The sequence below is a fragment of the Primulina huaijiensis genome, chromosome 9, assembly GCF_012295235.1.
Source record: "Primulina huaijiensis isolate GDHJ02 chromosome 9, ASM1229523v2, whole genome shotgun sequence".
Lineage (NCBI taxonomy): Eukaryota > Viridiplantae > Streptophyta > Magnoliopsida > Lamiales > Gesneriaceae > Primulina > Primulina huaijiensis.
Genome location: NC_133314.1, coordinates 3,884,388 through 3,910,498, shown reverse-complemented (window position 1 = coordinate 3,910,498; position 26,111 = coordinate 3,884,388). Strand labels below are relative to the sequence as shown.

At 35.6% G+C, this 26,111-nt stretch overlaps 2 protein-coding genes across 7 annotated transcripts; one reads left to right on the top strand and one right to left on the bottom strand.

Annotated features, from left to right (window-relative positions):
* Positions 1 to 1,950: 1,950 nt before the first annotated feature.
* Positions 1,951 to 9,298, bottom strand: LOC140984008 (pyrophosphate--fructose 6-phosphate 1-phosphotransferase subunit alpha-like). 4 transcript variants are annotated; one of them, XM_073451147.1, is made up of 4 exons: positions 9,160 to 9,298; positions 8,143 to 8,222; positions 7,443 to 7,584; positions 1,951 to 2,265 (listed from the first exon to the last, which is right to left on the bottom strand). In XM_073451147.1, exons 2-4 carry the CDS (start codon positions 8,163 to 8,165, stop codon positions 2,140 to 2,142), a joined length of 291 nt encoding a protein of 96 aa, XP_073307248.1. In that variant the 5' UTR covers positions 8,166 to 8,222; positions 9,160 to 9,298; the 3' UTR covers positions 1,951 to 2,139. The 4 variants fall into 4 exon arrangements, 3 of the variants coding, with proteins under 3 accessions (XP_073307248.1, XP_073307249.1, XP_073307251.1); XM_073451148.1 differs by lacking the exon at positions 9,160 to 9,298 and having other exon boundaries at positions 1,951 to 2,036; positions 2,128 to 2,265; positions 8,143 to 9,119; XM_073451150.1 differs by lacking the exon at positions 9,160 to 9,298 and adding an exon at positions 8,587 to 9,119.
* Positions 9,299 to 12,603: 3,305 nt separating this feature from the next.
* On the top strand, positions 12,604 to 26,093 carry LOC140985323 (protein transport protein SEC23 C-like). 3 transcript variants are annotated; one of them, XM_073453149.1, is made up of 13 exons: positions 12,604 to 13,226; positions 13,458 to 13,736; positions 13,970 to 14,143; positions 14,937 to 15,098; positions 17,171 to 17,313; positions 17,563 to 17,638; positions 17,716 to 17,891; positions 17,974 to 18,055; positions 18,853 to 18,930; positions 20,597 to 20,758; positions 20,956 to 21,219; positions 23,988 to 24,092; positions 25,709 to 26,093. In XM_073453149.1, the coding sequence occupies exons 1-13, from the start codon at positions 12,762 to 12,764 to the stop codon at positions 25,850 to 25,852; spliced, it is 2,310 nt and encodes a 769-aa protein (XP_073309250.1). In that variant the 5' UTR covers positions 12,604 to 12,761; the 3' UTR covers positions 25,853 to 26,093. The 3 variants fall into 3 exon arrangements, with proteins under 3 accessions (XP_073309250.1, XP_073309249.1, XP_073309251.1); XM_073453148.1 differs by having other exon boundaries at positions 20,597 to 20,836; XM_073453150.1 differs by lacking the exons at positions 23,988 to 24,092; positions 25,709 to 26,093 and having other exon boundaries at positions 20,597 to 20,838; positions 20,956 to 21,081.
* Positions 26,094 to 26,111: the final 18 nt, after the last annotated feature.

Below are 26,111 nucleotides of genomic sequence, written 5' to 3'. Positions count from 1 at the left end.
GAGTATTTATAGAGTTGAATTCGAAAAAAATTAAATAATGTTCAACGGTCAACCATTGCACAATGGCCACGTCTTGGTGAACATTGATCAACGACATCCACAAAATCGTGGCCATTCTTTTCTTTTTAAAAAAAAAATCAAGGGATGACCCGACGGTTGAAACCCACGGGGTCGACCCACCAGGTTGATCAACGACCACTTGATCATGGTCATTAACCTCCAACTGCCACTCAATCTGTTGATCATGACCATCCACTTTTAAAAAAATAATATTAATTAAATATTGCCAACCCGCGGGGCTCAACCAATCCGACCCGACGGGTAGACGAGTTTTAGTACCTGAAACCTTAATCGGACAGCTTTTGGTCGATCATGACAACGATTTTGGGTCAAACCTATTGACCTGGTTAACCAATCCGTTGACCACGGGCTAGGTTGGACCAACCTGGTCCGGTCCAAGCCGGCGCGTGTCCAGGTCACACGTGAGATGGTTTCGTAATATTTTTGTGTATTATTATTATGCATTATAACGCGGATAATAAAATGGACAAAAAATGAATCACAAAAATCTATAAAAGAGCGTCTAACATGTTAATTTTGTAAGATAGATTTTCAACTCGCTTCAGTTCATGAAAAAGAATTAATTTTTATGTCTAAAATATTGTTTTTCAATGAAGCTATAGATTGATTTGACTCATTTTACATATATAAATATGTGATACCGACTCATATGAGGTTTACTCAAAATGAATGGTTTCATCTCTTGCAAACTTGAAGGTACGCCTTTAAGCATTAAAAGTTCAAAAATATAATTTATATTGATACCCAAATTATTAAAAATTATTAAAAAAATATGTAGCTTAATTGTAGATATGAAGTTGAAATTTAAATTAGAAAAACGATTTTGCTCTCGAACTATAGTTTAAGATCCATGTTTACGACTTTCTCGTAGAGATGTGAAACGGGCTGACAAAGTGGGCCTCCAAATGGATAACCAAGCTCAACTCATCTAGGGCTTCCTTGTTCGGAAATTGACTTCGCTTTGTTTGCTCTCCCGCTACGCTAGCACTTAAAGACATAGTTTGGTACACATGGTAAGATAAGCATGTGATATATAATATAAAGATAAATAAGATGTAGGATATTATATTTAATGTTTGGTATGATTTTAATAAGAGTGATTAAATTTATATATTAGATTGTAATGACAAAATTAACCTTATCATAATAAATTTTATAATTTCAAAGTTGTTGCTTGAGTTCATATTTCTTATCTGTTCATGCACCGACAGTGCTTGTATGATTTATTTATTTATACCTAATTTTATATATTATATAATATGATAATTTAGCTCTTGATTTTGTAAATCAAATCAAATATCAATTTTAAGGTTAATCGAGTGATACTAATAATTTTATTGAGATTTATAAAAATCATTTATATAATTATCTTGAGTTCATTTATATAATTATCATATTATATAATATATAAAAATAAATAAAAATATTTATTTGATTTTAATTTTTACCTACTAGCAGAGATTTATAAAACAAATGAAATGAGATAACGATAGGGTTTAAGATTTTATATATTGAGGACAATTAAGTCATTCGTGATGTTTTTTATCATTAAATTAAAATCATCACATATCATAAAAAGGATATTTTATCCTTGTATAAAATTATTTATTACCATGAGCTTTCTAAAAAGATAACAAACGTGGGATAAAGATGATTATTTATCAATCTCTCATTTATCTAGTGTACCAAACTATGCTAAGAGACTATCTTATCCCAAAGTGATCCCCCACTTCATTTAGGTTCATGTGTATACTTGACACGCATTTTGATACATCAGCACTTTGTCCCGATATCACATAGACAATATTTCAAAGTAAATATGTCAAAAAAAGTCCGAAAGAAAGCATTAAAAGCTATCCTTATCTAGACTGATATTAACATCTCCTTGCATTGCAATATACAATTTGTTCTGTTCAGGAATATTTATAGAAACAATTGGAGGTCCTTCCTTAGTCCTAATAGGGAAAGGAAAAATGATGATTAAAAACACAGCATTAAAAATAGCTAAAATGGAACTGTTAAAATTTTGCGGATTGATCCTCTTACGCGGTTTTTTTGTCAGAGAGACGCACGGATATACCGTTTGGAAGTTAAGAGGGAGAGTGTATCGAAAAGGGACGACATCGAGCCCAAGGCCGCGTTCAAAATTTCGGGAGAACAACCTGGTTTAGCAAGTTTTTTAACCTGCAAGGCGAAAATCAATTGAATAATGAAAAATAAATAAGTTTTTGAGTAGATTATAAGAAATGAACCAAACAAGGAATGGCTCCAAACAACTCGAAGCTCAAGTAAAAGAGAGGGAAAAAAATTAAGAAAGAATCGTTGCGAACTTGCAGGTCGGTAACAAGTAAACCAACTGAAGTTTTGAGAGAGAATAATTCTAATCGTATTATTCACAATAGAAGAACACAGTCCATAAATCCACATTAGTGTACAGCTAATTCCTAAATAATAGAAACTGATACAGCAAGATCCCCAAAATTAGGGGCCAACTAATCAGCCTAAGATACAGGACTAAAAATATATTCTAATAAATGAAAAAACTGATACAGAAAAGATACACAATAAGGTATACGCTAGTTTGACTAACAACACTCCCCCTCAAACTAGCCGATAAATGCTTGTAAGACCAAGTTTTATCATTAGCTCGGTAAAGGTGGGACGAAATAGAGCCTTTGTAAGGATGTCGGCAACTTGCTGTCGTGAGGGAACATAAGCCAATCTTATCACATTACTCTCGATCTTCTCACTGATGAAGTGCCTGTCAATCTCGACATGCTTTGTCCTGTCGTGATGAACAGGATTTTTGGCTATAGCAATGGCTGATTGGTTATCGCACATTAGATGAATAGGGCCTGATGTTGAGATTTTCAGCTCCTTTAGGAGACGATCCAACCACATTCCTTCACATATCCCTTGAGCTAAAGCACGGAATTCAGATTCCGCACTACTTCTAGCAACCACGTGTTGCTTCTTGCTTTGCCAAGTAACAAGATTGCCCCAAACAAATGAACAAATCCCTGAAGTCGATTTTCGATCACTAGGTGAACCGGCCCAATCAGCGTCAGTATATACCTCTAGACATCTGTTAGGTGACTTCGTAAACATGAGGCCTTTCCCTGGATCAGCTTTGAGGTATCGAAGGACACGATATACCGCTTCCATATGAACCTCTGAAGGATCACTCAAGAACTGACTTACTCGGCTAACAGAGAAACTAATGTCAGGACGCGTATGAGTGAGATAGATTAACTTCCCTACGAGGCGCTGATATTGGCCTTTATCCGCTGCGGCTTCTTCAGTTCGAGGCATCAGGTGTGTGTTTGGATCCATTGGAGTATCAACTGGCCTACATCCACTCATTCCTGTTTCATGGAGCAAATCAATCACATATTTGCGTTGAGACACAGAAATTCCCTTTGTAGACCGGGCCAGTTCTAAGCCGAGAAAATACCTTAGGTGTCCCAAATCTTTGATTTCAAATTCTCTTGCGAGAAGGCCTTTCAACCGCCGTGACTCATCATTGTTATTCCCGGTGAGGATGATGTCATCTACATATACAATAATGATGGTGATACGCCCATCATCAAAGTACTTATAGAAAAGAGTATGATCAGCATGCGACTGAGAATAGTTGTCCTGTTTCAACACCTTGGTGAACCTCTCAAACCATGCACGAGGAGATTGCTTGAGTCCGTACAAGGCTTTCTTGAGTCGACACACTTTTCCCGTTGTTTGCTCAGATTCAAATCCCGGGGGAACATCCATGTAAACTTCTTCAATTAAGTTACCATTCAAGAATGCATTCTTCACGTCAAGTTGGAACAAAGGCCATTCTTGATTCGCCGCAATAGAGAGCAAGACCCGGATGGTGTTGAGTTTAGCAACCGGTGCGAAAGTCTCTTGGTAATCAATACCATACGTTTGTGTGTACCCTTGTGCCACAAGACGAGCTTTGAAACGATCAATGCTTCCATCTGCCTTTTGTTTCACCGAGTACAACCACCTACACCCTACGGTTCGCTTCCCTGGAGGAAGTTGAGTTAAGATCCATGTTTCATTATTTTGCAGGGCCTGATACTCTGTTAGAGTCGCTGATTTCCACTCCGGAATCTTCATTGCCTCGTGAACAGATCTAGGAATGGAAATCTCATCTAATGCCGTCACACAAGCTCTGTATTTGGTAGACAGGTTGGAGTATGACACGAATCTCTGGATAGGGTGATTGGTGCAGGTCCGAGTACCTTTTCTCAAAGCAATAGGAAGTTCAGGACTATGATCATCTCCTGGTGAACTCGGTTGCTGATCGGTAACTTGTTCAAGTGGTGGTGAAGTGCTAGTATGTTCAGAAGAGCTTGTGGCAGACGATTGGTGGTGCTGATTTTGTTCAGGCAAGCTTACTCGTTGTCTCCGAATGTACATTTTGATCGATTCATCGGGAAGAGAAATGTGTTTGGGATAAACACACGGAGATAAGGTGGATGAATCAGGATCAGGAGTGGCAGCGGTAATCGGAATTGGAACAGAAACCGGAGTTGTGTTTGGAAGGGGTATGTGATCAGTGTTTTCAAGAAGAGATTCCCAATTGTGTGACTCATAAGTAGTGTGGTTCTCCCCCTGAATTACACTATTAGAAAAATAGGGCTTATCCTCAAAGAATGTAACATCCATTGAGTGAAAGAATTTTTGCGTAGTTGGACAGAAACACTTGTACCCTTTCTTGGATGGAGAATATCCTAGAAAGATGCAACGAATCGAGCGAGCATCAAGCTTACCACGATGTTGAGAATGGACATGAACAAAGGCCGTACTACCAAAAAGTTTGAAAGGTATCTTTGTGATTAAGTGGCTACCAGGGTATAGGGACAGAAACACATCTAATGGACTCTTGAACTTAAGTACACGAGAGGGAAGACGATTGATTAAATATGTGGCTGTAAGAACTGCTTCACCCCAAAATTTTTTAGGCACATTAGATTGAAAGAGGAGAGAACGAGACATGTCAAGGATGTGGCGATTCTTTCTTTCCGCGACACCGTTCTGTTGTGGAGTATCCACACATGAACTTTGTTGCACGATACCGCGAGATTGAAAGAAAGGGCTGAGAGTTGTATTAAAAAATTCCTTAGCATTGTCGGTTTTTACCACTTGAATATTTGTATGAAATTGTGTTTGAACCATGGCATAAAAGTTTTTAAAGATCGCAATTGTTTCAGATTTATCTTTCATGAGGAAGGTCCAACTTAAACGGGTATGGTCATCAACAAGCAAGAGAAACCATCTAGCCCCGGTGATATTTGGAATCCGATTTGGACCCCAAATGTCACCGTGAATAAGAGAGAAGGGTGTGCTTGGTTTGTATGGCACCGGTGAATATATGCCACGAGTGTGTTTGGAAAATTGGCAAATATCACAGTGAAATAAATTCGGATTTTTATTGATGAACAGTGAAGGATACAAAATTTTTAGATATGAAAAATTGGGACGGCCAAGACGATAGTGCCACAACATTATTGCACTATCTTTATTGGACTGACTTCCTAATTGACTTTCTAATTTATTGATTGACCAACACTGAGGACTGTCACACCTTCTCGGTTTAGGTTTGATTTGTAGGAGATAGATGCCGGAACAAAGTCTAGCACTGCCAATCGTCTTCCCCGAGCTCATATCCTGAAACACACAACAATTCGAATGGAAAGTGGTCACACATTTAAGGTCACAATTGAGTTTGCTCACTGAGATAAGATTACAGTCAATAGTAGGAACAAACAACACCGATTGAAGGACAATAGATTCAGAGATACGAATTTGGCCTTCTCCTATTACTCGGGTGCGTGTGCCATCTGCTATACGCACTGTTTGGTAGTTGGTGCATGGAGAATAAGTGGAAAATAAGGATCTGTCACCTGTCATGTGATCCGAAGCTCCGGAGTCGACAATCCATGGTGTAGAGGATGACTGAGACACATGAAGGCCAACACCAGGGCTGTTGGTTGCAACAGTCGATTGTATTCCCACCTGAGTGAACATCTTCTGTAGGGCATCCATTTGATCTTTGGTGAAGGGAGTGGGTGCATGATGGGAAGGCTGTGTGACTGTGTTTGCACGTGCTTCTCGTTCTTGGTTCCGATTTGGCTTCCAATCAAGAGGCTTGCCATGAATTTTCCAACATGTTTCTTTTGTATGACCTGGCCTCTTGCAATGATCACACCAAGGTCGACCTTTCGGATGATTGTTGCTGTTGTTGCGGGAGGCAAGGGCTGTGGGATCAGTGGGGGTGTCACTAGTGGAGACGAGGGCAGAGGCTTCGATGGTTAGTTGCCTGTCTGATTGGCCGAGTATGACACGTTTACGGCTCTCTTCTCGGCGGACTTCAGAGAATACTTCACGAAGGGCTGGTAGAGGTTTAGTCCCGAGGATACGGCCTCGCACATCATCAAGAGTCTTGTTTAGACCCATAAGGAATTTGAATATGCGCTTGGTCTCGATAATTTGGCGGAAGAAGACACTGTCGTCAGCACACTTCCACTTATATGACTGGAAGAGATCTAGTTGTTGCCAATATCGGGTAAGGGTGGTGAAATACAATGTGACAGATTGCTCACCTTGACGTAGATCTTGTAGTGTGCTTTCAATGTGAAAAAGTTCAATAGTGTTTTCGCTGCTGGAGAAAGTATCACGGGCCGCATCCCAGATTTCCTTCGCTGTAGTGTACAACAGGAAGTTCTCGCTAATGTCTATGGTCATCGAGTTGATTAACCAAGACATTGCAAGGTTGTTTTCAGTACGCCAAGCTTTGAAAGTTGGGTCACTTTGACTAGGCTGAACAGCAACACCAGTGAGGTAATCATCTCGTCCTCGTCCACTGATGAACATCATCATGGATTGAGACCATTGGAGATAGTTTTTATCAGTCAATTTATGACTAGTGATAAAACTAGTTGTAAGACTGTTTTCAGAAGGATTAGAAGAAGAAGAAGAGGGAAACAGAACAGATCCCTTTGGAGTTTTCTCAGATTCATCACCCATGGCTCTGATACCATGAAGTTTTGAGAGAGAATAATTCTAATCGTATTATTCACAATAGAAGAACACAGTCCATAAATACACATTAGTGTACAGCTAATTCCTAAATAATAGGAACTGATACAGCAAAATCCCCAAAATTAGGGGCCAACAAATCAGCCTAAGATACAGGACTAAAAATATATTCTAATAAATGAAAAAACTGATACAGAAAAGATACACAATAAGGTATACGCTAGTTTGACTAACAACACCAACCAATTACCAAAAATCTCTATGGTGAAACCATGGAAGGTATGAAATTAAAAATAAAACTCCTGGATATATTATACCTTGTCAACTTGTAACTGAAACTGCTTCATATTTTCAGTATAATCCTCATCCTGGAAGCTAGAAACTTGTTTCTTCGAACTCATTGAATCGTTCGAGCATATAGCATCCTTCATACATATTTCATCCTCAGTATTTAGCATGCTGTCAACAAACACCAAAGAGACAAGTGGTGAAATACCAGTATAGTAAAACAATAGGAACAAATAAAAGAAAATCAAATCAACTCTTTTTCTAACGAAGGAAACTAAACTTCATTCAGAAAAGCTGTGAATGCTATACCACACTCAAAAAGCTATTGAGATTCTCATTTTTCTAGGCAATAAAAAAGATTTATGTATATGTTTAGATTGTGCACGACACTTGTCTCTTATATAAGCCATGCCTTAGAGCAGGATGAAGTGAGAAAATGTTTAAATGTTCTGTATTTTTCAAAAAAATTTAGCTGTGCCTCCCAAAGTCTGTTGGGCTGCTGCCAACCCCTCCCTCCTCATCACAAAGAAATTCTGAAAAGACGATCTCAGTCTACGACAAGGAAACTCAACGTGCAAAAACCAGAAATCAATCGCATTAGATAAGAAAATTTGATGATGCAGATATAATTACAAAACTCAGCGACCGACTATACGAGTCTCCAAACATCAGACGAAAAATCATATCTAACGGCATAAATAACAGTAGTTTCAGGATGGAATCTCAAACCATGTTCGAGAGTGTCGATCCATATCACTGGCATAAGGCGCATAAGATAATTGCCCAACGTACGGTGGCTATGACATATCCTGATCAAAATCAGATCAGATTTAGTCCCTTCAAAAGTACTTTACTTTGTGTAACGCAACTTGGAAAATCAATCTTCCCATGAAAATGCACACGATCCAATGCTCTCTTGGCGCGAGGTGTCACCAAATTTTCTAAACATCTATATTATTCCCACAAAATACATTATCAGGTGTCTGCTGGTAGGATATGCTCTTAGCACTCATTAATATATTTGCTTACCTTCCGAAAACAATCTACTTCCAACCCACTAACAATCTTCTTTTGATATAAATTTCAAATATAGATTTCTTGATCCAAATTTTTTTTATTCAAAAAATATAAAGCTAAGCCTTTTCCTCACGCACCGAGGAGGAGAATTTTAACCTTTTCTGAATCTCCCGTTTCAAGTTCCATAAAACAAACAGTAAACCGCCAATCTACTACCTCCTTTTTCTCATAAAGTCCAAGTATTCAATTTCTTTATCTCCAACCAAATAAATTGCAGGACTCAATCAGTAAAATAATAACAATTCCAAACCAAAAATCGAGCAATTAAAAAAATCGCATTTATAATCCACTGATGGCCCGTGATCCAGGATAATGCCTCCCACAAGCATAAGGACATCAAGAGAGAGTCTTGGTATGGATACATTCAATACAAAAATGCAATTTATCAAAATTTCATGATAAATTCAATATAAAAATAACATGAGACCACAGCAAAATCTAACAAGACAATTGTTGTAAATAACATCCAAAATTAGCAAATACACATAACATATATTTTTATGTAAAGATTCATTTTTGTTAGAAATTCACTTCAACATGAACGAATCTAAACAACTTTGAAGACTTGAAGCCAAACCCAGTTCAAAGAAACCTAAGAACATTTAACCCAAAAAAATCCATATACGTATCAGTCAAGTTTAAAAAAATGCTGATTTACTCGTAGATTACCGAGGTTCGGTTCAGTTCCTGGACAATCGAATTTGCGGAGCAAGCCCGCTGTCGTTGATTGATTTTAATGTATCGTTAGCTTCGCCAGCAGTGTTCGGTGTCGTTTGTACGTAAAAGGGGGACAAAGTGGGCCTCCAAATGGTCTCTGTTTTTCAGAGAAAAAAAGATATANATGTATGCATTCCAAAGTAATAATCACGGCTAAGTATATACTAGAGTGTATTCAATTCAGAGTTTTGATGATTTGTAATGAATTTTTCAAACGATAGACTTTTATGGATTTGATAGATTTTTATTGACTTTTATGGATTCTCACAGATTTATAAACAGATTTATGCGGATTCATGTAGATTTTTTTGCAAGATTTTTATAGACTTTTGTGAATTTTTTTTATAGAATTTTATAAATTTTGTACTTAATTATAACATATTATTTTTTATTAATATTTTTGAACCAATAATTAATTGACATATATAACATATTCAGTTTGAAATAGTTTTTCAATATTTATATTAATAAATAAATATACTTATTTAAAAGTTAAATCATTTAATCCTTACATGTGTATAAATGCGGGTTTGTATGTATGTTTGTAAATTTTTTAAAATATATCAATTGATTAATCTGTAATCTTGTTTTTGAATTGATAATATACACGTGAAAAGAATATTATTTACCATTGTGTGGATATAATTTTGTATAAAAATATCATGAATTATGTATTAATTTAAAATGCTAAAAAGAATTTAAAAAATCATAGTTGTTGCAAGGCTATTCAATTGTTAAGAATTAAGCGACATTTTTTGGATCATCTTTTATTATTATTGAATATTACATTAATTTGTATAAATAATAAATTAAAAATCACAAAATCAATTCTAGAATTCAAAATTTCTTATGATATTCAAAATCAGCCAAAAAATGAAAAATTTGAAAAGAAAATATGAAAATATATATAGAGATACACTTCGAAATTTGAGAGAATGATAGAGATAAATGAGAGGAGAGAAGATAAGATGAAAATATAAAAGTCTTAATTGAATACATCTAAACTTTTAAAATCTACAAAAGTCATTAAAATTCAATAAATCTCCGACATTGAATACACCTCCCTTAGATTGGGATGATATTATTTTATAGGAATATCATCAAAGAATTCAAATATTTGTTAGTTTAGATTTAGATTGTTGATGTGAGATTATCAATAATTTTTATACATATTTATATTTTTTCTTTTTTTCTCCAACTTATCTCTAATTTATCTTAAAGTTCGAATTATTTCGATAAATCAGATCTAAATTAATAATCTACAAATATCATATCATAATAATATAATATATTTTTTACACAAAAATTATCAAACAAAACAAATTTAGTATGAAGCAGTACACTAGTGTATATATAAAGAATTTGCATAGTCTATTTGGTATGTCCACTTCAATATTACAAATCCAACCCTAAATTTCAATTAACTTACAAAAAAATGTTTCCAAAACTACCGCCCATAGATCATGATCAATTAATTGGTTTGATGCATATCCTATTCCACGAATTTTTTTTAAAAAAATGTTTCCAAAATTTACGCAAAGGGACATTTGGTTGGTTTTACTTCAATTGTTTTTCTGCATTTTTTGTAATGTACTTGCTTTTTTGTAGCTTCTTTCATAAATAGTGTCATGGATGGTATGACGGAAAGTGATTTTTTTTTTTAATTGCATAGGGAAAAAAGTGTTTTTAGTTGTTCATTCAAAATCGTGGGAAAAAATAAATGGCTATTAATTATATAAATATTGAGTTTTAAGAATTATCCAGATTTTATAATTAACACTAAAGACTCAATTTTCCATTTCAAGTTGAGCTCTTGCCATGATATTGCTGCCAAATTAGTTTTAACAGGCAAATCTTGATGTTTTGGTCTAGGTTAACCGCTTCGCTTTATTTCATCAATTCGCATTCGCATTCGTATTCGTATTTATTGCATAATATTCATACATCCATAATTTTACTATATATGTTAGAGTAGGCGCTTAGCGAAACAACTTGTGGCTTGGACTTTATTGATTCTTTTGTAAAAATAATATTTACTTCAATAATACTTTACGGTTTATCAAATTATGATATTTACTTTATTTGTACATTAATGAAAGCTGCATAGATAAAGTCTTTGAATATACTATAACTATCACGAGGTCCGCAAGTCACGTGAATCGTGAAATTCATTAAGAAGTGTAAGTATATTATAAATTCGTTTTTAGTTGATTCAATTGCCTAAAAACGATATCTTATGTGATCTGATGAGTTAATAATACAAAAAATATCTAGCCGGAGTAATACATGTCCATTATGAAATTATGTTTCATTAGTTGAACATACCATGTCACTATTATTGCTCCAAGATATATCATATCATTATCAAATTTATTTGCAACTCTCGATGTACCAATTATTGTAGATTTGATCGAAATATATGAGTTGAAGGGACCATACTATTTATTAACCATAACTTACTGGTTCATTCAGGCACTATTAGTGATACCTAGGAGATCATGAGACGATGATATTAGACATTCTTATCATGATCTGATGAGTGTAATTAGAAACATAATCAATGCGGGCTGATGGATCCACAAAAGTTGTCAAGAATAATGCAATTACTGAGGAGGAATCGACAAATATCACCAATAGAAGTGAAGAGCCATAAAAGAAAAGCCCAAATCATTTGCAGCTAAATTCTTTTCTTGTATACTTTGTGATCACCATTGATCAGGTCGTTCTATTTGTGTTTTCCACAATATGCCATATTTGATCATATACTTTATATTTCTCTATATTAATTTAATAAGGCATGATTATATATAATTGCTATTGAATATTTATTGATATCCAAACAATCCAGCATAACATATTTGGTTGATTAAAGACGTGCATGTGCGCTTGAGTGCTTTAAATCTCGAATAACTTAAATTATTTGTAAAATTGTTTTCGTTTATATTCTATGAGTTTATGAATATTTAACGTTTCCTATGATTAGATACCATTCTTGCATGGTTATACTATATCATTATAACTACACGGTTAAAAATAACGTGGATACATTAGATACTTCTTCTAGCATAACAAAAATAACGTGGATGCATTATCTATTTCTTTTAGCATAACAAAGATTATTTGATACTGTTTTCAAAGATGTGGTTAATGATTATGTGTATGATTCTCTTTATCAGCATATTCTCAGATGAACTTCTCACACGTAACTTGTCCAATATGATTTATCATATTAATGTTGTTTATAAACTATTACGTTAATTCAAAAATTTAATTTGTCTGCACTCCACGGGAACCAATTAGTAATAGACTTTTGAGAGAGTTTTAATTAAATATTATAATTTACAGTTTTATATTTAAATTAAAATAGAGGACGGATCATATCAATGAAGGAAAAATGATGGGCAACTCCACGCGAATTTCCATTTCAAAATAGAAAAGAATATTTGGAACTCAATTTCAAGACATTTTTGTCGGAAGAGATCCCCGCAGCGAAACCACCGGTCGTCACCGCAGCCAGTCTCCGTCGTCGCCACCGCCACCATCATCACTGCGAAATGTCGGAATTCCAGGATTTGGAATCCCAAGACTCAGTCCGCATGCCGTGGAACGTCCTCCCGGGAACAAAGGCCGAAGCAGCGAACTGCCTAATTCCAATCTCAGCTATTTACACCCCCTTAAAACCACTCCCTTCCACCACCCCGCTCCTCCCATATTCCCCTCTCCGATGCCGCAATTGCCGATCGGTTATCAACCCGTTCTCTATCGTTGATTTCTCTTCCATCAACAAGATCTGGATCTGCAGCTTCTGTCTCAACCGCAACCACTTCCCGCCGCATTACCAGTCGATTTCGGAGACCAGTTTGCCTGCGGAGCTCTTCCCTCAGTATACTACCATTGAGTACGAGACTTCGGCTCCCAATGAGAAGGTTCAGTCCGGTAGCGGTAACGTTTTTTTGTTGGTGGTAGATACTTGTGTTATTGAGGAGGAGCTAGGATTCTTGAAATCCGCTCTGTTACAGGTTTGAAATCATTCTTCTACATTACTTAGTATATATGTTTGGTGAATCTTATGGATATTAGTGAATTCAAATACTTTGATCTGAATAGTAGTCATTTAAGTTTTTAGCTAGCTTTTCTCCAATCAGTTTTCTTATAAGTTATTCAGTGGAAGTATATTCTCTTTATATTAATTTAAACCTGTTTGCGTGTTGGGAAATCACTTCCTGTTGGACGTCATGCATGGAATGCAGGTGTTGGGAATGGTCGCAGAGAATTGTTTGGTTGGGCTGATTACTTTTGGAACATATGTGCATGTTCATGAGCTGGGATTTGGGCAGATTTCAAAGGTTCACGTGTTCAAGGGTACAAAGGAGGTAACTAAGGATCAATTGTTGGAGCAGATGGGTTTCTTTGCAAAAAGGCCGAGGCCGAGTACTGGGGTTATTGCAGGAGTAAGAGACGGGCTTTCCCAGGAGAGCATTTCCAGGTTCTTATTGCCTGCATCTGATTGCGAGTTCATTCTTAATTCGGTATGGTTCTTAAGCATGAAGTTTCTTTAAATTAATCTCTCTTCTTGAAGAACAATGTTACGAGTTCGCTGAAATGATTATATCATCTTCTCATCTGTAAATCAATGCTAGAGTTGGGAAAATTTGTGGGTTTATAATCAAGTATACGTGTGTTGATGAACATATTAATTGTTTACTTTTTGATTTATGCTCTCATTGCCTTTTTTATTCAACGAAGATGATTTTTTTGCAAGATATTGGAGGAGCTCCAGAAAGATCCTTGGCCAGTTCCGTCAGATCAACGAGCTGCTAGGTGCACTGGCACAGCTTTGAGTTTGGCTGCTCATTTGTTAGGAGTATGTGTCCCTGGTTCTGGTGCTAGAATTATGGCATTTTTGGGTGGTCCGTCAACAGAAGGATCGGGAGCTGTAAGTCTTTCTCCATATAATTGCCATGCATATTTTCCTAATTTTTTTGCTTAGCCAAAGTACATAAAGGATAATAATGAATATATATGGGACAAACAACGAAAATACGTACATGAGTAGTCTGTGGTTGTCTTACTTGAGTAAAGCTTATTTTGTGACTTTGTTCTCGAAAATTGTTACTGTAAAGCTTTAATTTGTATAATGTATCTATAGAGCTAAGTTCATGTTTTGTTCCTTATGGGGAGTTTTGCAATTATTTCTCATGGAACATTGTTGTAACACTCAAAAGGATTTTACAAATTTAAAACATGACCTGTTTATGTCAGGGTGTCTTCTTAGGCATAAGTATCGGATGATGTGTGAAATTTCTTGTTTACTGAAGAATTTGCCTGTGTTCCTTCATACTGGACCTTTTAATATCTCATTTGTGACTGAAGTCACAATGGTACGAAATGTTTAAAGGGTGAACCTTTATTGCCTCTTAAACAAATTGGATTTTGCTTTTGGCTCATGCTCTATCAGACTCGAAATGCTGTGGTTTATTCGTAAATCTTTACATCGTTCTGTATTTAAAGATCATATTGCACAGTGAAAGAGGTTAAAATTTGATAGTCATTGGTCTATTAGACTATAAATGCAGGAAATTGTAAAGTACGTTTTTGTTCCACTACTGCAAGAATATTGGTATCTTAATATAAAAAACTGAATTCTGGATGAGATTCAGAAGTTATTCTTCGGATTCTCAGGGGATTCAACCGGATTTTTTGTGACATAAATATATATTTATTTGTAGATTGTGTCAAAAAATCTTTCCGAACCTTTACGTTCTCACAAGGACCTGGACAAAGATTCTGCTCCTCAGTATCACAAATCAGTGAAGTTCTATGAAGGACTTTCAAAGCAACTTGTTCATCAAGGACACGTGATTGATGTTTTTGCCTGTGCTCTTGATCAGGTATTACTGGACTTGGTGATTACATGTTAGATCAGCCACCCAAGTCCATTTTCATTTTTATATGTATTATTTCTGAACAACTTTCATTAAATATGTTTTCCAAAAACAGTAAGATGTGAAGTGAGATGTTTCTTTCCCAGTAGAGGGAGGAGTGTTCCAGAAAAATCAAAAGCTAATTCAGATATATGATGTCTGAAGTCCCATAAACTTACGATCTAGCTAGAGTCAAACATGTATATAATTTCACATTGAGGTTCTTGCTTTGTTGTTGCAATTGCATATCTACTTCTGAGACTTGGAATAAACCATAAACATGAGACAAAATACTTATGAACAAACAACTAGTGGTCATTTTCTCCTTTGGTGGAGTAATTTTACTTATTTTCTGGGGTAAATTCACTGTTTTGTTATTCTATGAACTGTCTTCTTGGTAACATGTTTTTTTTACCGATTATGTGAATATGCTAAAAAAATGCCAATGTATTTGGTGGCCTCATGACTATTTTCTATCTCAAGAAATGCCATTGCAATTTTTTGAGAACATGCTGCATGATTTTTGACAACTAGTAGTAGTGTTTTTTGAGAAGTTAAATATTTGCCTGTGATAGTGTTAGAAAGCCTGTAAAATTTGAAATCCTCTCGTTCAATGACTTCATATGTAAGAACCTTTTTCTCTGATTTTTTTACTGTGGCCCTATACTGGACAAGATAAAATTGGCATGAGCTCCTCTTTAGACTACCTCCTGACAATACTTTAGTTTCTTTTCATTTTGTGTGGTTACTTAGTTAGATATATAGTAGAAATGACTCTAGGTTTTCTTTTGTTTACACGGTTGTTGTATGCTATACTTGGCTGTTTAACAAATGCAATTTAGAAATAAAATGAATAAGTGCTAAACTTTTGCTGAACAACTGGTATCCTTTTTTGTTTGACCTTTGCAAAACTCTGTGTTATACTCTATCCTTTGCTGTTTACCTTGTTTTTAGCATTTCAATTTTGAGCTGCTTTTCTTTATTGGGTAGATCTTATGTTATAATTAGATTTACTGGACGATTGAATGAGTTAATCTGAAAAAGCTGTTGGTTTATGCATAAAATTGCTTGGAACATATGGTATGTCCTTGGCCTTCTGGTGTCAATTTGAAGAAAACAAGTACCTGATCAATTTTTTTATACTCAATTTGAAGCAAGGCTGAAGTTATTTCCAACAGCTGAACAAGTCTTTAAAAAACTGTAGCTTGACAGAAGTTGTCCAGAACTTCCTGCTGTTTTGGTGTTTTTTTGTATGCCCTTGGCATGTCTCCTCGGCTATTTTAAATTCTCATTTAAACGGGCTGTTTGGGTTCTCTATTGGATACAAATTAATTCTCATGACTTTGATCTTAATATATTATATCTAGTGCTCTTGTTATTTCATGTTTGAATGTTCTCATAATTCCGGCCAATCATTGAGACCTTTATATCCTGTAGAATTTCCTTGTTTCTGGTTTCAATTTGTTTGGAAAAGCAGTGATGTTTGCTATGGGCGATTACAATTGATTGATGCTATTTATACTTATGATGACAAAATTTTAGAGGGGAAGATTTGAGATGGTAACCGGTGAAAATTCCTTAGTTTGGGGTGTAACTGCCTATAATTGGTGCACAATGATGAATGGAAAAAAAATATAAAGACAGACACGTCAAAAAGTTTAGTGTGCATAACATGTGGATATTTTTCTACCGCTTGATATCACTGGCCCAGTTTTCCCAAATTAATTTGAGGGCTTCAGAATGGTAGTGTTAAAAAAATGGTTCTTATCAATCCATGAAGAGAGAGGTTTTATCTGGTGGATGCTGATTGTTGTGTTAGCGGTTGTCACTTCAATGTGTTCTCTAGTTTTTGAAAGTATAAATGTCTTTTTGTTTCACTTGAGGGTTGAGACCCTTACCTTAACTTTTTAAAGACTTGGTTCCCCTCATCCCCTGTGATCCCAGTGGAGGAAACTCATTGATTTTGTCTTTAGCCTTGCATATATGTGTTATCATGGAACCAATACTCTTCGTTCTTGTTTGACACACCTCTTTACCAGGTTGGCGTGGCTGAGCTTAAAGTAGCTGTTGAAAAAACTGGTGGACTTGTTGTTCTTGCTGAAAGTTTTGGCCATTCAGTTTTCAAGGAGTCTCTAAAGCGGGTTTTTCTGTCTGATGACCATGATCTTGGGCTATCATCAAAGTAAGATCTGGATGTACGTTTTGGGGAAGATCATTTTCTTGATGGCTTTTGCTTCTATCAGTATTCTGACATTGACTTTATAACGACATCATTTAGCATGCTTAAAGGAATAATTTTTATCCATGTTATTTACTTATATTGTGACCTGCAATAGTGTTAATATTTTAATGGGGGCCTGGAGCTTTTCCAAATTATTTTTTGTTTTTAAAGTGTGTTGGATGATCCACCATCAACATTTTTCTCGTGCAGTGGTATATTTGAGATCAATTGCTCAAAAGATATAAAAATTCAGGGAATTATTGGCCCTTGTGCATCACTTGAAAAGGTATGAAATTTTTACATGTGGAAGAACTTTCTCCAATCTGCATCAGGTTGATATTAACAGTTTCTGGCTTAGTGCAGAAAGGTCCTCTGTCCTCGGAAACTGTTATTGGCCAGGGAAATACAACTGCATGGAAGTTATGTGGCCTTGACAAAACAACTTCCCTGTGTCTAATATTTGATATTATCAAGAAAGAGAGCCCAGATGTTATTGCTCAAGCAGCAAACAACCAGTTCTATTTTCAGTTCCTGACTTAGTAGGCATCTGAACTAGTTATATTTGGTACGTTGTGAGCAAGGCAGATATTTGACCTTTTAAAAATATTCTTTCTTCCCCAGTTACCAGCATGGTAGTGGACAAATGAGACTTCGTGCCACTACCATCTCGAGAAGATGGGTTGCCGGGCCTGGAAGCAAAGAGGTAAGCATATTATCTTGTTTTCTCTATTTATTCTCGACAAATTTTCATGTGATTACAAACTGGTGGATGTCTCTTTCTTGGTGAAACTGTTATTTTCTGCTGTAGAAGTGAACAAAAATTTGCGCTGAAGACATACAAGTATCTAAAAAATTATGAAAATAAGTATTTGTCCAATGGTGTCTAGCAAACTATGTTGTGGCAAGCTCATTTTACCAGCTTTAAAAGCAGTTTGTGCAAGCTATTCTGTATCTTTTTGTTCAATTACTGAACTTTATCTTAATTCATTTCTCACGATGATGAATCGGGAGAATATAAAATGTAATCTTCTAATTTGAAAAGAAATCTGTACTTGTTCCACTAATCCAATTGGAGATATTTGTGTATTTTCATAATGTTGTCTTATGACATAAAAAACTGAGTTTCCATTCGCTCTTTAGATATAATATGTTACTTCCGAGCAGCACAACATGATTCTATCAATAAGTGTACACAAAATTTAGTATAATCTAGTTAGATATGTTGTATGATCCAATTTCCTTAATTTCAAACTTCTCAGAGTCTTTTAATCATTTATTTTTCCCCCTTTTCAAATATGTTGGTGCCGTTTCTCAGTAATGTGTTCCAAAGTTTCTCGATTGACACATACATTGGCATGACAAAGGATTATAAATCAGGGATTGTGAGCTATGTGCACAGATATTACACTTACGAGAGTTCATCCCCAAATCTCTATTGAATGACACCATCAAAAGCCAATTTTGAAATGTATGGGTTATTTGGTTTGCTTTATTCTGCAGGACATAATATCTGGATTTGATCAAGAAGCAGCAGTGGTTGTAATGGCTCGTCAAGTTTCTTTCAAAATGGAAACCGAGGTCCTATACTTGAACCTTTTGTGTTTGAGCTGTTTGTTAAATACATTAGATGGTTGATGGGTAGAAAAATAGTAGGCTGTAGTTTATTACTTGAATTTTACTTAGATTGCCATGACATATTGAAGCTATTTGTTTATCAAGTCAGCCTGGCCGCAGTTTATGATTGCACACGTCTGTGTCTTTGCGTTGATTACCATGTTTGCGTTTACATAATTAGATTGGATTTTAATTTAAAGTACTATCAATTAGTTTTCCAAGCTAAATACTTTCTTAGATACTTGAACAGAGATTACTTCTTGATCTTGAATAGACAGTTGACCATCAGGCCACAAATGCTGGCTTGTGAAAAGGAACACTTATTTCTGAAAAATTTGTATGACGGTTTCTAGCTATATTATTGCTCACGTGGCCATTGCTGCTCATCAGGTTCTTTTTTAATTTACTTAGTGTGCAGAATCAATGATTTAAAATGAAGATTTCACAATTCTAAAGTCTCAAAATTTAGCACACTTGAAAGTAAACAGAACTAAAGTATATTCTTTGCTGAGCAAAGAATATAAAAAACGGTTCTATTTTTTCCATTACTTTACATTTCGGGATGTCTTCACTCTTCAAAGTGCTTTTGGCACCTCGAGCTACTTTCTTGCGCCTTGCACCTTTGGGTGTATTCTTATTCTAGAATATCTTCTCAAACTTCAATGTCTTCGTGGTTCGCACTACCTGCTTGTCTAAGACAACCTTCACAGGTTGAGGTCATGGTCAAACTTTTACCTCGTTGTATGGCAGTCCATTTCTCGATTGCCAACTTCCATCTGCTTCACAATCAATTTTTCCCTGTTGAGATTGTTGAGCTCAGACCAATTGCTTGTGGACTACTTTACTAATAATGGTCAAGCTCCCAATTGCTTATAGATTGTACTGTACTTTAGACTGTCTGTTGATTGCTAGCTCTTGAATAATCTTCCCAATTACTCAACATTTATATTGGCATGGTGGAATTGTTTAGTGTTGGACTGCTCTGCATAACTTCTCAAGACTTAAAATGTCGCAAGGGGATTGCTCTACTGTAAACTTTTAATACCCCAACTGCTTAATACCTAGTCTAGCATGTTTGACATTTTCAGTTGCTTAATGCTCGACTACTAGCTCCTTAGCTAAGCACCCAACTTTTCAACACTTAGATTCTCAGGACTCTACATTACCGATTATTCATTGTCCATCTTTCCGGGCATTGCTCAATTGCTCATACCTTCGGCCATTGATCTATTCTGGGTTGGCACTTTGTATTCTGTCTGGGTTGATACTTTGTATTCTGTTTGACTTGCTGTTCTCTGTTGACTTTGCTTCTTCCAGTTTGCTTCACTTGTATCAAAAAATTTGGGCCCTGACATTTACACTCTTTATTGATATCAGAAGATAAGGAACATGTTATCTGACTTTTTTCCACATTCCGTATTTTCATGTCAATGGTTGCAAGGGGCATTGGATATATTTAACATTTTATGGACAGCTGTTCCCATCGTTATTTGGATTTTTTCTGTTCTTGAAAAAAAATTCTTTATGCCTCGCACATGAGCAAGTACATTTTTTGTTCATCTCGGAGTTTGACATTTGTATTACTTTGTTGTTATGACATAAACTCTTTGTAATAGGTATTTTTTTTCAGGCTGAATTTGACCCCATCAGATGGTTGGATAAATCATTGATTCATATATGTTCCCGATTCGGGGAGTACCAGAAGGATAGCCCTTCTTCTTTCAGTTTATCTCCTAGATTATCAATATTTCCACAGTTCGTGTTTCATTTACGACGCTCACAATTTGTCCAGGTCTGCACTTGCCTTTGTTTCCCTTTTGCTGCTTCTGTCTTTGAAAAAGAGCTTTATCATCAACAGAGACGTCGAGAAGTGTAGATATCATTTTGCTCCCAATCACAAAAATAACTTTTGAAACAGATTGTATGCGACGAGTGACTTGTGTGATTGAGGAAATAAAATCTGAATTTTGTTCATATTATTTTGTACAGGTTTTTAACAACAGCCCAGACGAGACTGCATACTTTCGGATGATTCTGAACAGGGAAAATGTAGCTAATTCAGTGGTCATGATTCAACCTTCCTTGATCTCATACTCTTTTCATTCTGGACCTGAACCCGCTCTTCTTGATGTGACATCCATTGTTGCTGATAAAATCCTTCTTTTGGATTCATATTTTACAATTGTTGTATTTCATGGATCAACTATTGCTCAGTGGCGGAAAGCTGGCTATCATGAACAGCCTGAGCATCAGGTAAGTTGTTGGCTAACATTATTGAAAATGTGAAAGTGAACGTGTTGTAATGGTCAAACAAGAAATTGCCGAAAAAGCTAATGACCCAATTATTTGTTTTGTATATAATATAGTCGTTTAATGCTTGATCCTTTTTGACTTTCCATTAAAAGAAATGTTGTTGAATTTTGTTGTTGGAATACAATGTAGAGATAATATAACACAAAGCATAGCTTATGTGTTTTGGCTGTAAAAACCTGCATGAATGATATAATACCTAGAAGGCTAGAAGACTCACTAATCTTTCTTTATTTAGATTGCTATTGCTATGCTATGATTGCCTCGTTTAGTTGAAAATACAAGGATATAAATGTGGTAGGCCGTAGGAAATCTTTCTATAACTAAATCATATTTAGTCATATCAAAGATATATTGTAATTACACACACACACGAGTGTGGAAATCAAAACCAAAGCATTCTACTTGAAGCAAAAAAATTTCTTGTTAGAAACCTTACACAATGTCGCGTCAAAAACTATAAGACCAAATCACAGGGCGTTCAACTATGACTGACAATTAGGCAGCCATTATAGATAGCTAGAAGTGTGGGTTATTATTCTCGTGAGTAATAAACTAGAATAATTGTGGGAACTGTTTACTTGAAGTCTTGAATGATGACCAAAATGTTATTTTTTTTAATTGGATAAATTTTAGAGAAGGCCCGGGTGGGAAATACCTATGTCAGAATTTGTGCTGTGATAATGTGGTTTAACCATGAAGGACCTTATTTTATTCCCGATACAGTGCCGAGACGGCTAAAACTTATTAATCATGTTTAACTTTGATTATAATTCTCACATATTTTATTTGTATGAAAATATATTGGGATTAATATGACAGGTTTTCTTGTTTTTTGGTGATTAATAGTTTCTAAGCCATTTGGTGCATACGCTCCTTTTCAAATTTAGATTGGAATATGTATAATGCGATAGTTTTTTAATGCCCACACCTTTTATACACATAAATTTATGTGATCGATAGTAAAAATACTGAAAATAAAGCACCAATTTCGCATCCATACACACACATCTCAAATGTTCTACCACATTTCAAAAATATAAAAGAAATACTCAAAATATAGCTATTCGGGACATATCCTGACTGATATTGTACTGGGACACGTACACCAATTGGGAACACACCATGGCAAAATAAAACTTGAGTCCACTGTCATGGAGCCCTGGTACCACCTCTTGATGTCTCCTCTTAAGCATTTGACTAAGAAACACCAACAACACCTGTAATGCACACAACAACACACAAGCCTTTATCTCACTAAGTGGGGTCAGTGATATGGATCATCCTACGTCCTTGTGTTCTGTATCTTATTATATCTTTATCTATATTTAGATAATGCATATCATGCTTAGTCGTTATTATCCATCATTTTCGTTTTTAATGGGGGTACTAGTCACAGTCTCGCATATCCTAACTGGAGTCCATACCATCTCAGGCTTGTCTCCCACAATTTCTCTTCAATAGTCGCAACCCCAACTTTTTCTCTAATATACTCTTCTTAGTCCATCCATTTTTGTGTCCGCACGTCCACCTTATAATCCACATTTATGCGACTCTAATCTTTTGTTCATGTGCCTGCTTTACCGCCCAATGTTCAGGTCCATATAAAATAGCAAATCTAACCGCTATTATGCAGAACTTCCCTTTGAAAAGGATACCTTACGATTACGTAGAATACTAGACGTACTTCTCCACTTCGACCATCCTACTTGTATTCTATGTGATAAATTTCTATCAATCCCCCCATCTTTATGTAAAATTGATCCTAGATACTTAGAAGTCTCAGTTTGTTGGTAATTCAACATATCCTGTTCTAACTATTGTCTACCTGCTCTAGTATGCTAAACTTAAATTCCATGTATTTTGTCTTTGCTCTCCTAAGCCTAAAACATTTCTCTTCCAACGTTTGTTGCCAAGTTTGATTTCAAGCTTGGCATTTATTCTTTCACGAGTCTCATCCACCAAGACAATGTCATTTGCAAACATGCACCAAGGTGCCATGTCCTGAATATGTCTGGCGAGTTCATCCATGACAAGTGCAAAAAGATAAGGGCTAAAGCTGATCTTGGTGTAGCTCTTCTTTATAGGAAACCCTTTGGTTAATCCTCGTGAGGTCCTCACTCTTGTCATTACGTCCTTGTACATGTCCTTGATTACTTCAATATATGTCTCTCTTATACTTTTCATTTCCAAAACCTTCCACATAATTCCTTTCGGCACTCTTGTCATATTGCCTGTGTCAGACTTTGAGTTTGTATTATAGGTCTAATCTATGGTGTTCCGTGAGATATTCTACTGTTGTTTTGGTAAGGAAAGCTGGTATCATGCCAGAGGACCAGTTGAGCGAAGCCTCTGTATCTGAATATCTAACATTCGGTATTCTCTAGCCAAAACCCAGTTACTCGTTCGCTCTCTCCCCCAATTATTTAATTCAGAATCTAGGTGAGGAAGAATTTGGATTAAATCACGTTAACTACAAGAAAGTGGACCTTGTTGATCATATTAAGACCTTTGGTCATGCAACGTTAAGTCGTTTATTCATGCAGTCTTACATCCTCTATTCAATCTTAGAACTGTACTACATCAGAGTAACAATTGGCTATGGATGTTGATGAACTAGACTGAGTTTTTGTCTGCTGAAGTTATGACATTTAGTCAGTTGCATATATCCTCAACCTGATACTGCATACTCAATTTTTATGATCTTGTAGGCCTTTGCTCACTTGCTGCAAGCTCCACGTGATGATGCGGATGCCATAATAAGAGAGAGATTTCCAGTGCCTCGCTTAGTAATTTGTGATCAGCATGGATCTCAGGTGTTTGATTTTATCTTAAGTGAATTTTTAAGTATCATCTTCATCTTTTGGCATCTTATTAGGTAGTAATATATTTTCATAATCACATCAAGTACTTTAAGCTCAATGTATTGGAGAGTGTATATATATGTGTGTGTATCTTTTCTTATAGAACTAGAAATATCTGGAGGTATATATCAGATCTGGTGGTCCGCGGTTTGAACCTCTATAATTTTATCCGCTTTTGGCTTTTTGAGCTGCTTGCATAGTGTTGTTTCTAGAGCTTCTCAGTACTGAACGGCAGATAGTGGAGTTTGATTGGAGGTCTGAGTGGAATCTGTTGACGGATTTTATAAAGGTTGCATTTGAAATGGGTATTTTAAAATCAAGGATTTAAATAATTGATTTTAAATTAATTCTAGTTGATTTGATGGTTTTAAAAGTCATGCTCTCTGAATTTGAGCTCATGCATGAGCAACAATGGGTTTCAAATGCATTTGATATTGCTGCCATGTAAAATCCAAATTTCAAATCCTTTTCTCAAATCAAATCAGTCCGGACAAATAAAATTCTTAATCCAAATGCAGCAAAATATTTATTTAAATGCCTTACTGAACTGAATTCGCACAATTTAATCAGATATGCTTGTGGGTAAATCAACAATCTCTATCTTAAGGCTGATGTCTCTTCTACCCTTTTCATTTAAGCCCCGGTTTACTCTATGATGCATTTATCTTTTATGATGCTCCTATCCCACCCAAATTATTATTTTTTGATAAGAAACTAGATATTATTAATAATAGAAGTTTTACAAAGCAAGCGGATGAGTAATCCGCATGATGACTAAGAACACAACATATTATGCACTATCCTAGTAAGATCATGCTCATACATAATTCCAATACCTAATTAATTCAGAAATAGACAAATGTTGAAATTCTTTAATAATGATTGTCCAGCTCGCCACCCTGAACTTTATCTTCTCCCATATTTCGTCTGGCGTGTCGGAATTGTCCTGAAAAATTCTTTTATTTCTCTCCAACCATATAGACCAAAGCGTACAGTGGAAAAGAAGCACAGGCTTAATATGCTTCCCCTCCCTGGCACAACACATGTTTGGAAAAAAAATGATCCCAGTAGAAATGGGGAAAGGAGTTTGAGGAATTCTCTAGTCAGTTTCTAATAATTATCCAAATGGGTTTAACCAAAGGAGAAACAAAATTTTATGATCTTGTGAGTCTTTGCTCAGTTGCATTTGGATAATTATTTAGGAAGAAAAACTTGGTTTTGAACAGTATGTCAGCAAAGACTCTATTTTGAATTATTTTATTTTTTGAGTTGGTGGAGGGGATATTTTGTTACAATTGGGTCTCGAATTCGAGACCGAGACCTCGTTCCAAAAGAGAAACTGGATTGAATTATCGCGATTAAAAGAGAAAAGTATCATGCTTGAGACAACTGCATGAGTTTCTTTTGTTGTGCTTGGGTAGGGCAGGTCCAACAAGTGAAATATTTATTTTCCGTTGTTTGAATATATGTGGAACAAGACTACTTTAGACCATCTTCACAGTGACTTGATTTTAAATCTTTATCACCATAAAAATAGAGCATGCCATAACCATGATAGTAATTTGCAGGCTCGCTTCTTGCTAGCAAAATTGAATCCTTCTACCACATATAATTCGGATGCTCCAGCTGCTCCGGGAGGTGATATCCTTTTCACAGATGACGTCAGCTTTGAGGTTTTCTTAGATCACCTCCAGCGGTTGGCTGTTCAGTAAAGCTACTATTATGCCATCTGAGACCTGTAGTTAGGTGACATACAAAAGATTTTGTAATACATTTTCCTGAATATTGTACAGTAAAGTATATGACAACGGATTTGGTCCTAAGGTTATCTCCTATCATCTTAGATATTAAAAGAGGATTGTAAGTTTTTTCTTCAATGAGAATAATGTAGACGTTTATGGAATAATTTGATTAATGAATTATGAATCTGACAATATGTATCTAGTTCTGTTTTGTTCTAATTTCTTCTTA

Excerpts from the sequence above, each read along its gene's own strand:
- LOC140984008 (XM_073451147.1), bottom strand. The coding sequence starts at position 8,165 with ATGGATCGACACTCTCGAACATG. Across the intron at positions 7,585-8,142 it reads GATCGACACTCTCGAACATG|CATGCTAAATACTGAGGATG; the intron begins GTTTGAGATTCC and ends GTTTGTTGACAG. Across the intron at positions 2,266-7,442 it reads TTCAGTTACAAGTTGACAAG|GTTAAAAAACTTGCTAAACC; the intron begins GTATAATATATC and ends TTCGCCTTGCAG.
- LOC140985323 (XM_073453148.1), top strand. The coding sequence starts at position 12,762 with ATGTCGGAATTCCAGGATTTGGAATCCCAAGACTCAGTCCGCATGCCG. Across the intron at positions 17,639-17,715 it reads CTTGTGCATCACTTGAAAAG|AAAGGTCCTCTGTCCTCGGA; the intron begins GTATGAAATTTT and ends GGCTTAGTGCAG. Across the intron at positions 24,093-25,708 it reads GTGATCAGCATGGATCTCAG|GCTCGCTTCTTGCTAGCAAA; the intron begins GTGTTTGATTTT and ends AGTAATTTGCAG.